Source organism: Nomascus leucogenys, chromosome 7b (genome assembly GCF_006542625.1).
Source record: "Nomascus leucogenys isolate Asia chromosome 7b, Asia_NLE_v1, whole genome shotgun sequence".
In the NCBI taxonomy this organism is placed as follows: domain Eukaryota; kingdom Metazoa; phylum Chordata; class Mammalia; order Primates; family Hylobatidae; genus Nomascus; species Nomascus leucogenys.
This window is the reverse complement of record NC_044387.1, coordinates 73,049,487-73,061,574: the sequence shown is the minus strand read 5'-3', so window position 1 is coordinate 73,061,574 and position 12,088 is coordinate 73,049,487. Positions and strand designations below refer to the sequence as shown.

Sequence of the window (12,088 nt, the reverse complement as noted above, 5' to 3'; positions counted from 1 at the left end):
GATATATTTAGACAGAAACACGCATAAAAAAGGTTATGCATTGATCAGTTGGCAACAATGTTGTGACCAGAGGCTTGTGAGAACCGTATTTCCCCTAGGAGCAATGGCTCAGTATTTGTTAATTCAGTGGTTGCAGCAATTTTATAGAACACAATTACTGTGAATGCGAATCAACTGTATTTGATTAATGGTGGTGATTTATAGGGACTTTAGATACCAGAAATGTTTCATAATTCCCTTTCTCTGAAACCATTGTTTTAATATGTTTAATTGCATGCATGCAGAGTTGTGATGTTAAACATAATTTTACTGTGGGTTCTGGTCAAAAAAGATGAAATGTCATTGGTTAACTTGAAAGAGACACTATTCTAAACATTATCCTCCAGAAAATTGACATGTACAGGAAGCATATTGAATGCTCAGCAAATAATTTGTTTTAGAGTAATAATCTTTGAGTATTGTAGTGATTCTAGTTTTGGAAAAGAAGGCAGTATCAGTGTTAGAGAATAATATTCTTTCAGGATTTTATGTAGTTACTTTAAGGTGCATGAAAGAAGACTCAGTTGGGTGTTAAATTCTTGTCCCTGCTTTACTTGAAGCTAGTAATCTTGAGAAATTTACTAAATCATTTTGAGCCTTGATTACCTTGCCTGCAAAGTGAGGAACATTTTCAATTTAAAATTTTATTTCTTTTATTAGTATTCTTCCTGACCTTGGATCATTTCTATTCCCATCATGTCCAGTTGCCAAGAAAACCATGCAACTTAATGTTGTTTATTAGCCATCAGATTTTATTTTACTGAACTCAAGTTGAGTCACATCAGTTACTGATAAAATAATAAGTTATATATTAATATTTGATATGTCTTGACATTTTGTATTATGGTAAGAAGAAATAAAAGACCTTCCTCAAATTTTAGGATATGGGCCTCTGTTTGTTGAAGTTTGTGTTTTATGATACACTGTTGTAAATCATACTAAAGGTTTTCTCTGAAAAAGACTAGTATTGACAACACTTCATTTGTTAGCAGTTTCAAGTTTTAGATCACGGGTGCATAATTTCTTGTGTGTGCACAATATGTTGGCATTATTTTATCTGACTTCAAAGATGTCCATATAGATACCAGCAAAGGATAAAATGTAAGAATGAATATCATGAAAAGATGCTGTATCAGATAAAATTCTAGAGCCTAGGTTAAAAAACATAAAGGTAAACATGCTTGATATAAATTGAGAAATATGATAAAAAGAAATGTTTAAAGCATCAGTAATACCACTGCCTAAGATGCAGTTTATTTTGAAATGTTGTCTTCTGGCCTTCATACAGTGTAAAAATCATACTATAATCATAATTTCCAGCATTTTCCCCTTAGCATAATATATTATAACATCTATGTTTTAAAAAATATTTTATGAACGTCATGTTTAGGGATTACACCATATATATCCCATCTCATAGATTCCTTTATATTGAACATTTGGATTTTTATTTTTATTTTTATTTACATTTATTTTTATCTTTATTTTTTGCTTTTGTGGATAAACTGCAGTGAGCATCCTCTGTATAATTTTTTTTTTCTGTTTTAGGATTACTTCCTTAGGATAGATTGCCAGAAGTGGAGTTACTGGGTCAGAGGGTATGAACTTACAAACTTTTTTTTAAAATAAATTTTTTGTTTATTTTCTGTCCAGTCATTTGTAAAAAAATTGAAATAATAATGATTATAATTGTTACCTGCTAGAAAACTGTGTCTGAAGGCAAGATTCTGTGATCAGAAAAGTTTGGGAAATACCCAGGGTAAAAAGCCTTTTAATCTGATTTACCTCAGCATTTCCCAAATTTAACTGAACACTGAAACTTTTTTTTGATACACTTCTTAAAATTTTGTGGAAGTTTTATATAGGATATAGTCTATGAACTACTGATGTAAAATTAAAATTGTTTTATTTGCTTGAAATATTATGTTTTATTGGTCAAAGGAATTAAACTATAAATCTTCATGCTAAAAATTATTAAAAGGGATTAATGTTTACTTTGGTTTTTGTGCATGTCTTTATAAAGTGTTATAACTTTTAAAATTGAAATGTTCTATATTGTTTACTAAAGAATATTTTAATGCCTTGGTGGCATCAATACTTTTTTGCAATCATTAATGATATTTAGAATGTAGACAAATAACATGAAAGTAGAACATAATATAGATTGTACAAATCTTGTTTTTTCTCCTATTTTCCCCTGCAGGATGTGAAAACCTTTGCATCTTCTGATAGTCTAGCCAAGGTCCAAGAAGTAGCAAGCTGGCTTTTGGAAATGAATCAGGAACTGCTCTCTGTGGGCAGCAAAAGACGACGAACTGGAGGCTCTCTGAGAGGTAACCCTTCCTCAAGCCAGGTAGATGAAGAACAGATGAATCGTGTGGTAGAGGAGGAACAGCAACAGCAACTCAGACAACAAGAGGAGGAACACACCTCAAGGAATGGTGAAGTTGTTGGAGTAGAACCTAGACCTGGAGGCCAAAATGATTCCCAGCAAGGACAATTGGAAGAAAACAATAATAGATTTATTTCGGTAGATGAGGACTCCTCAGGAAACCAAGAAGAACAAGAGGAAGATGAAGAACATGCTGGTGAACAAGATGAAGAGGATGAGGAGGAGGAGGAGATGGACCAGGAGAGTGATGATTTTGATCAGTCTGATGATAGTAGCAGAGAAGATGAACATACACATACTAACAGTGTCACAAACTCCAGTAGTATTGTGGACCTGCCCGTTCACCAACTCTCCTCCCCATTCTATACAAAAACAACAAAAGTGAGTATATTCAATATATTGTTAACCTGAGAAACTTTACATACCTATTTTAATTGTAATGAAACTTTCCTCACAGTCTTTGTATTACTAAAAATTAATCTTAAGATATGTAATAATAAAATGAACTAGTTTTTTGTCTTACAGAAGGTAATGAAAAGTATTACAAGTAGAAATACTGATAATGGGACAATCTGAGTACAAATGGAGAGAAAGTAATTCAGCCTATTACTGTGAAAAATTATTAACATCAAATGTTCGTCTAAACCTTGCGTCCCGGGCAGGGATTAGTAGCTTGTGTGGGGTGTAGAGGTTTCTGGTAAAACATGATTTGTGTAAATCAAGTAATGAAGAAACTTGTTATTTACAAAATACAGCTGCTGGAGTGGGCTGTCTATTTACAAGTGTCACTCTAAGACATAAATTACTCAAAAGTTGCCTCAAATTAGTTCTAGTTATTTATCATTTGAGAATTAGAAATAATGAATATTCATGTAGAGTAGACTTAACCAGTTAAACTGTATTTTGGAAAGGAACATTTTAACTTGAATAATAGCTTACGTGTTTTATAGACATTAAAATAATGTCTGTGGTAGTTCATCCTCTTACTCCTACTTGCTTATTTCTTACATTTTACAGTGATTTTAGGCCATAAACAATATACAAACTGATTTAACATCATATCGTTTAACCTAACTTGACTTGGAATGAAGTATCTTACACACTTGGATTAATAATATTTGAAATGCTAAATCATGTTTTACATCTCCTTGTAAAACCTTAACTTTCTAAAATGTGTTTGGCCCTAATTTACCTAGCCTGTCTGCAAGTCAGATTTTATTTAGCTGGCATGATCTAAGAAGGATGTGACATCAAGTAGTGATTTTTCATCCATTGTACCATCCCTGTCTCAAGATGTTGAAGCAGTAGCTTTGGATCTTAGCCAGATGGCTTTACTGCTAACAACTATAGCACCGCTTTGTTAAGGCTCAGACCTTTTATAGTGTCATTCCTCCCTTCTATCCCCCTAGTCTTGATCCTCTTCTTCAAGCTTACTATATCAAAAGGGAGTTTTAACATCTCTTTTTTTCCTGAGGGTTCAGTTAGAGGAATAGGGGTTTAATACTTAAGGTCCAATTGCACTAACTTATTTCAGAAAGAGATTCAATCAAAACTAAGCCTTGTGGAACAATGCAGAGTTATTGCTGATTTCTGCTACACTTTAAATTAAAAGCAAAAAAAGCTAGTTAGACAAAACATTATCTTTTTCCAAAAGGAAAAGTCATCCTTATATTCTGTAGGAAACCTTCCAGTTCACAAGTTTGATAGGTGCTTTATCTTTTCTTTACCTTCAAGATGTAAAATTTTGTGTATGATGATTACCTCTTTAAAAACGAAGTATACTGAATTTGTTAGTTTTTTTCTAGTGATTCTGAATCATAAATAACAATTATTGTCCTGTATATATAAGATAACAAGAATGGACTGGGCTCTAACCATAGCATGGATAGATGTGTATATGCATTTATATATATACACATGTACAGTATAGATGTGTATATGCATTTATTATATAAGCGTGTATGTATACTTTTTGATATATTGTTGATCATGAGATGATCTGCCTTCACAAGTATGGCATGAAGAATACAAAGTTATTTGATTGCCAGGACAGTGATACCCTTCTACAAGTAAGATTTCAGTCTGAAATTTTTCTAAATGTTTTCCTTTTTGTCCATTCCTGAAACCCCTCTGCCAGAGTATTCCCAGAGCACTTTCAACAGCATTAAAAAAAGTCACTTAGTACTGCTTCATCTAAAAAGAAAATGTCAGTATTCTCCGTGTATACATGTTTTAATACAATAAATAGAAGCTCTCACTATTTCAAGTACTTTATTTTGGAAGAGCCTTCAATTCTTGATCATTATAAAGTTAAGACACTTCTACAGATGTTACCCTAGACCATAGTTTCATTCAAGTCTTAAACTTTGACTTTTGAGAGTAGAGACATAAGAAATGAAATCCCATTTTTAAATGTTAACATAGGATTAGCTTTCTACAAATTTTACTCAGGATACCTTTCAAGTTTTATTTTTTGGCATTCTCATAAACAAACCCTCTGGACAGCTAGACTGAATTTTATCCATCATCCCTAAATATGCTGCATAAGCAAATATGATATTAATGAGAAAAAAAGATTTTTAATTCTTCCTTGCATTGCTTTATTCTTTGAAAGCATTTTGAAAACTGTCAAAACTCTGAGGACAGTTTTTTCCCCCCTTGTCACTAAAGGTTTGTTTTTTGGGGAGCCTTATGGCAAGCAATATATGTTAAAAATTCCATATTGTCTTAATGTTAAAAGTCAAGGGAAGTGGTAGTCAAGAATTGCTATTTATTAAGCTCACACTGTTTGAAAGATCCTATGACAGATACATAAACAAAAGTTACAGAGAGGCCGAACGATCCACCCCAGATTACACTAAGTGATGAGAAATTTTAATCCTGATTTGCCTAATTGCAAAAAACCCCTTTCTCTTTCCACGTGCTATGCTGCCCCCTATGGTAGAATTTGACAAACATCACTGAACAAGATTTCCAACATAGTCAAAAAGACTCTGGAGTGTGATGATTTTCTAATACTATGTCCCATTTGAAGTGATCAGAGCTACCCTATAGAAAGGACAGAGAGTTCAGTTAACTACTTTTCTTTGTGGCACATAACAAAACATTATTGAAGATTTTACAGCTCAAGGCTAAAGTAATCAGGAACAAATGACGCTGTTAAAAAATTTGATAGAGATCATACTCTCTCAAATCCATAAAACATGCTTTTAAAGCAGAGGTTGTGTGCTGGCTATTCCTCTAAATTTGACTAGCCTGTAAATTCTAGAGTCAGCTTGCTTCTCTAGATATAAATGACTGTCTCTTCAGTTTTAACTCCCTTTGTCAACATCCTTATCATATTTTTTTTAAAAAACTTGTTTTCTGAAGAGATGCCCAGCTCATATTGAAGAATCTTTGACGTATTTTATGCAGAGTATCAACTAATTTTCTACTGACACGAAAAACAAATGAGATGATTATTAGGCCAGATCTGGTATCCTGATCTTTTGATGAAGAGAAGTGTGTTTGAGTACTAATTTCTGATGCTTCCATGTCTATCTTAGTGGCTTCCACCTGTTCTCTTCTCACATAACTTCCTTACCTCAAATTAGTCTATTTTTTTCCCATCTTGATTGTTAGATTCCTCCTAGTAATTAAACCGTTTTTATCCATTTGCCTCAAATAAGAAATAAATGTTTATCAAAAAATACATATATATAAAAGATAGCCGGGTGTGGTTATCACTGGCTCACACCTGTGATCCCAGCACTTTGGGAGGCTGAGGTGGGCAGATTGCTTGAGACCAGCCTGGGCAACATGGCAAAACCCTGTCTCTACAAAAAATACAAAAATTTGCTGAGTGTGATGGCATGTGCCTGTGGTTCCAGCTACTTTGGGGCTGAGGTTGGAGGATCATTTGGGCCCAGGAGGTTGAGGCTGCAGTGATCTGGGCTACAGAGCAAGACCCTGTTTCAGAATAAATAAATAGAGGGTCGGGGGAGGTGTGGAGAAGCATCTAGTGTATTGGAGTTTAGAGGCGTAAGACCCTTTCTTGTCTATAAGTTCTGAACAATAGAGGAGTCAGTTAATAGGATCATTAACCAATCAGGGTATCTGGTCTGCCATTCTCCAACCACCTCCTAGGACCAGAGCTGCTGAGCAGCTTTGTAGGATAATGTGGCTAACATTGGAAATATAACAGGGCTCTAAGTTACACTCTTGTAGAGTTCTAGAGAATGATAGCTTCTTCAGAAAGTCCCTGGTCTAGTCTACCTGCAAGACAAATAACTTAAGTTCAAATTCTGTTTGGTATAGACATGTCCAGAGAGCAAAAAATGCTATTTAAGGCAGTCATCTTGAACAACATCCACTAGTAAACATGGCCCAGTGAATAGCCACATCCTCTACCTTTGTGAAGGAGGAAAAATGAAACATTGACTCAGCCTAGTTTAGCCCAATTTTAAACATATGGGGAGGATAATGGAAATGGGAGAAATGCGGACAAGGGGTGAGATGGGTTTTCCCCTAACATATTAGAGTGATAAGAACTTTTCACGTCTGAGTTTGAATTCTGATTGTGCCACTTACTATATAACCATGTGTATATAATCTCAGTGAACCTATTACTTTATCTGTAAAATAAAGACTAATGCCTACCTCTCAAGGGTTTTGTAAGGATTAAGTGAAATAATTTATGTAAAACAAGTAGCATAGTGCCTGGGACACTCAGATATTTTACAGATATAGGCCTTGTGACCTCATTTTTTCTGTCTCCTGTGCCTTTCCCCAAATCCCACGAAATACACTTCATTCCCCACAGCGGTTGTCAATCTCTATATATATGTTATATGACCTTCAGCATTCAGTCATCATATTACCCTCTAGTGTAAAAAGTAGAGAAATAAATTCTTTTAAAAAGGTACACAGGAGGATTAGAAGAATAGTATAATAAGCTAGGCCCATCTTCAATAAAAATAGACATAAATTTTGAAGCTGATGCTACCCACAGATCTCCCTAGTTGATAAAATATGTACCCTTTCCTTTCATTAGAATTTAAGTCAATTTCTCTAGACTTTCTTTAACTAAAGCTTCTGTATTTTTAAATGCTTTAATGAATCTTCCATATGGATGCCAAAATGAATTTTAGCTCATGGTTAATTTCTAATTAATGCTTGTTAATATAGTTTTAAATGTATTTGTTAATATTATTTTAAACCATAGTAGCTCTAAATGTTAGTGATAAACTGTATCTCATTCACTGCAGGTAATGACAGTTACTATTATTAATTATTTAAGAGATAGGGCCTTGCTGTGTTGCCCAGGCTGACCTTGAACCCCTGGGCATAAGAGATCCTCCTGTATAGCCAGGACTACAGGCGTGGACCACCGTGCCCAGCTCAAAAAGTATTTTAATTATGGGGTTTCACTGTAGACTAAAGAATAATCTTCACACCAAATGGGCCATTTTAAAATTGTTTTATAGCGTTCCATTGATTAGTTCTTTATACAGATGATAAACTTCACTGAAGTATACACAAATATCACAAATAGTTATCTTCAAAATGCTTCCAAAGAAAATTGTTTCATATGTGTATTATAATGATCTGATCCATTTTTAATGTTGTTTTTGTTGGTGGTAGGGAAGACAGTATGAAGAAAAGGGATATAGGAATATATCATGATGAATATTGTTTTCACTTTGGTAGTTAACTCCAAAATTATTTCTCAAGCTCCGATCATTCACCCTAGCCACAGTTTTGCATTTCTAGCTGTCTGTTGGGCATCATCATCTGAGTGGTCCACTGAAAACTAAAACTACTGTTTCTTTCCCCAAACCAAGTTTTTATTTTCCTCCCCAGGTGTTCTTTTCCCTCTCAATAGTCCCGTCTTCTGGTCAGTGGATAGAAAAGTGGCTTGACTTTTTCTTATCATCTGAGTCTGGGCCTGCTGAATAATTTAACAGACTTGATCACTTAGTCTCTCTTTTTCTTACCCGCCAGGCATTTGTAAGATAAAAATTGGACGGTCAGTGTTTAAAAACGTTAAGAGCATTTTTGCTTGGGCTTCTGTTTGCATCAGGCTATAATGCCACGTCCTTGACAATGAGTTGGCAGTATGAATAATTGGATGAGTTTTTAAAAATGAATTTTTAGCTCTGTATAGATAATAACCTCAATACAGATAACTGGTGCTCCATTTCCCACTGATAAAGCCAAACCTAAATGAGAATGTTTGAAGTCTTCCAATATCTTACCATAGTTTCTACCTGGTTTCATCTCCTTTCCTCTCTACTTGTTTTGAATGGTACTCCTTCCCATCAGCCAGATCCTTCAAATCAAAGTCCAAATCTCCTATCTTAATCCCTTCCTAGATTTAGAAAATCTAATTCCTTTGAACCTGTTCTTGCTTCTCTTCATGGTGCAGTTCATTTGGTATTACCTGGTGACATTTTTGGTAAGCTTTGTCTTAAGTTAACATATAATTCTTCACTTTTTTGAGCAGTAGAAATTTGGTAAATTTGTTTTCATTCCTAATTCAGGTTGAGAATTGAAGACTGGCAAACTGTAATGTGAACAGTTGTCATTTCACCTCTTTTTTTTTTTTTTTAAGACAAGGTCTTGCTTTGTTGCCCAGGCTGGATGGAGTTCAGTGGCATAATCATGGCTCACTGCAACCTCCACCTCCCAGGCTTAAGCAATTCTCCCACCTTAGCCTCCCGAGTAACTAGGACCACCCGTGGCACCACCACGCTTGGCTAATTTTTGAATTATCTGTAGAGACAAGGTCTTACTATGTTGCCCACCCTGGTCTCAAACTCCTGGGCTCTAGTGATCTTCCTGCCTGGGCCTCCCAAAGTGCTGGGATTATAGGTATGAGCCACCATGCCCCAGCCTCATTTCACCTCTTAAGATGTACCTAAGCTAGACTGGAAATTGTAAATGGGCACATCATTAAAATTGAGTTTAAGACTCAGGTATTCAGTATATGTACAGATCGTTACATTGAGACTGCCCTGAGGAGAAGTTAAAAATTCCACTTTAGGAATCATTTTGCTAACATGCAGAAATCAGTTGAAGGCAATTCATACAGCCATTAAACATCACGTTTGAAAGAATATTTAATAACAGGAAATGCTTAAAAATATTTTATTTAAAATATAGGATTCAAAACTGTATACAGTGTGATCTTAATTATGAAGCAAACATACATTTTTATATATGTGTGTGTGTATATATACACACATATATACATATGCAAAGAAAAAGATCAGAAGAAATTGTACCAAATGTTAGGAATTATCTCTGAATGTGGTTGAATAAAAGGTTACTTTTTCTTAAATACATTTTATAATTTCTCCATTTTGTTATAACAAGCATATATGCCTCTTTATTAGAAAAATAACTCTCTGCTGGAAACCAATTATTATTCTATGTAGTCTTTTTTGATGACTTACATGGTGTGTAATGCTCCTAATGGAGGATTGGATAAAAAGATGTTCCTCACAAGAAATGTCATTATATCATGATCTCTGTATGAGAATGCAGCTGAATATAGTGGAAACCTTCCCCTATTCCCAACTCCCCATTTCATAGTGGAAAGAGCACAGAACTCTTTAAGTCCTAGTGTAACTGATTCTTCACATCTCTAGGGCTCAGTTGTTACCCTGGCAATTTTCTAAGATCAACTTAACACATTATTAGAAGAGTAATAGCATAGTAGTATCTTTTCTTGTTTTGAAGATATTTATTTAATATTGTTTTCTTTGAAGGGTTCTTTAGCCTTGATAGCACTTTTGCCTCTCTCTAAACATGAATATTTTTCATATAAAAACCTTTCTCTGAGCAATTTCAGAGTCTGTTTTTGAAAATGGGTGTCCCCAACCCCCAGGCCATGGACCAGTACCAGTCTGTGGCCTGTTAGGAACTGGGCCTCACAGCAGGAGGCGAGTGGTGGGTGAGTGAGCATTACCGCCTGTGCTCCGTCTCCTGTCAGATCAGCTGTGGCATTAGATTCTAATAGGAGCACGAACCCTATTGTGAACTGTGCTTGCAAGAGATCTAGGTCATATGCTCCTTCCGAGAGTCTAATGCCTGATGATCTGAGGTGGAACAGTTTCATCCCAAACCATCCCCCCACGTCCCCCGTCCATGGAAAAATTGTCTTTCATGAAAGCTGTCCCTGTCCCTGGTGCCAAAAAGGTTGGTGACTACTGTTTTAAAACACAATTCTTTTTTTTTTTTTTTTTTTTTGAGATGGAGTCTGTCTCTGTTGCCCAGGCTGGAGTGCAGTGGTGCAATCTCAGCTCACTGCAGCCTCCACCTTCCAGGTTCAAGCGATTATCCTGCCTCAGCCTCCTGAGTAACTGGGATTACAGGTGTTTGCCACCACGCCCAGCTAATTTTTGTATTTTTAGTAGAGACAGGGTTTCACCATGTTGGCCAGGCTGGCCTGGAACTCCTGACCTCAAGTGATCCACCTGCCTTGGCCTCTCAAAGTGCTGGGATTACAGGCATGAGCCATCATGCCCGGCCTTAAAACATAATTCTAAAGTGGCCACTGCTTTATGAAGAAATCATCAGTGCTTTCCCTTCCCTCCCTTCCCCTATTCCCAACTCCCCATTTCATCAAACTAATTACATATTTAACGTGTTAAGGGTTTTTAGTCCTAATTTTAAGTCTCCTAAGATGGACCCCAAATTGGAGTGGACCTTTGAGATCACCAAGGCCAAACCTGTGCCCAGTGGCTTTACCAACAGACTTGAACTTACAAGTGAGGTCATTACAAAGGAATACTGCAATATGAAGTATCTTCATAGTTTAGACGTTATTTATGTTAGGGTTCCTTATTTTATGTCGACATCTCTGACTTTGCTTTGGTCCTTGTTCTTCTACCTAGAGCAGTGACAGCTCTTTTCATAGGAGAAGATTGCTGCCATATTCATCTGTGATCTTCTCCAGACTGAATGCCTTCCATGTGTTCCCAGAATGTGTATATATACTTATATTTTTTCTCATTTATCTTAACAGTCCTAATATTTTATTTCCAATCTTTAACCCCATAATGGAGATGAGAAATATATGAAGAGAGGTTAAGTAATTAATCTTGTATCAGTCAGCTGGTAAATAGTGGAGTTGGGATTGGAACTCAGATCTTATTCTGGGTCCAGGTTGTACTTTTGTTAACATTTGGAAATTGAGTTAAACAATATTAGTAATTTTGGGATGAGTGGGCTGTGATGAAATAACCTATAAAGCTACTGCCCTGACATTTATTTTCATGTCCCCAAATGTTGCCTCAACTAAATCTCTGTTACTGTGGTATATTTATTGTGACTCATCGTATTAAGTTTGTTTTTCTCCCTCTCATTTAAGCCCTTCGATTTCTTATTTTATTGCCTAATAATATTTATTGTGTTATCAGGTACCCTGATAACGTAATTATTAGTCAACAAAGAATTAGTGTGTAAATTTTTACATAATACTTGTCAGTCATTGACCACATGGATATATATTTTGTGTAGCTGGAGTCAGTGTGTATACTTCTTTTATATTCCTGATTCTTTCAGTTATTATGATAATAATAGTCTTATTATTATTTGGTAACCTGTTTGAACAGTTGACTTGTTCAGCCCCTCAAAGGGAATTTCCCCCACTCCCCTCAGCTTCACTGAGAC

General features: G+C 35.5%; 1 protein-coding gene across 3 annotated transcripts in view; it reads left to right on the top strand.

The window, feature by feature from the left end:
* FBXW7 (F-box and WD repeat domain containing 7) overlaps nt 1-12,088 on the top strand; it is a 218,229-nt gene that overhangs the window by 124,680 nt on the left and 81,461 nt on the right. For 2 of the 3 annotated variants that reach the window (XM_030816241.1, XM_003257840.3), the window contains exon 2: nt 2,243-2,812. In XM_030816241.1, coding sequence (XP_030672101.1) covers nt 2,312-2,812 — 501 coding nt within the window. In that variant the 5' untranslated portion in view covers nt 2,243-2,311. Of the gene's footprint in view, nt 1-1,587; nt 1,638-2,242; nt 2,813-12,088 lie in introns of all 3 variants that reach the window. The other variant, XM_012508214.2, reaches the window with a different exon arrangement.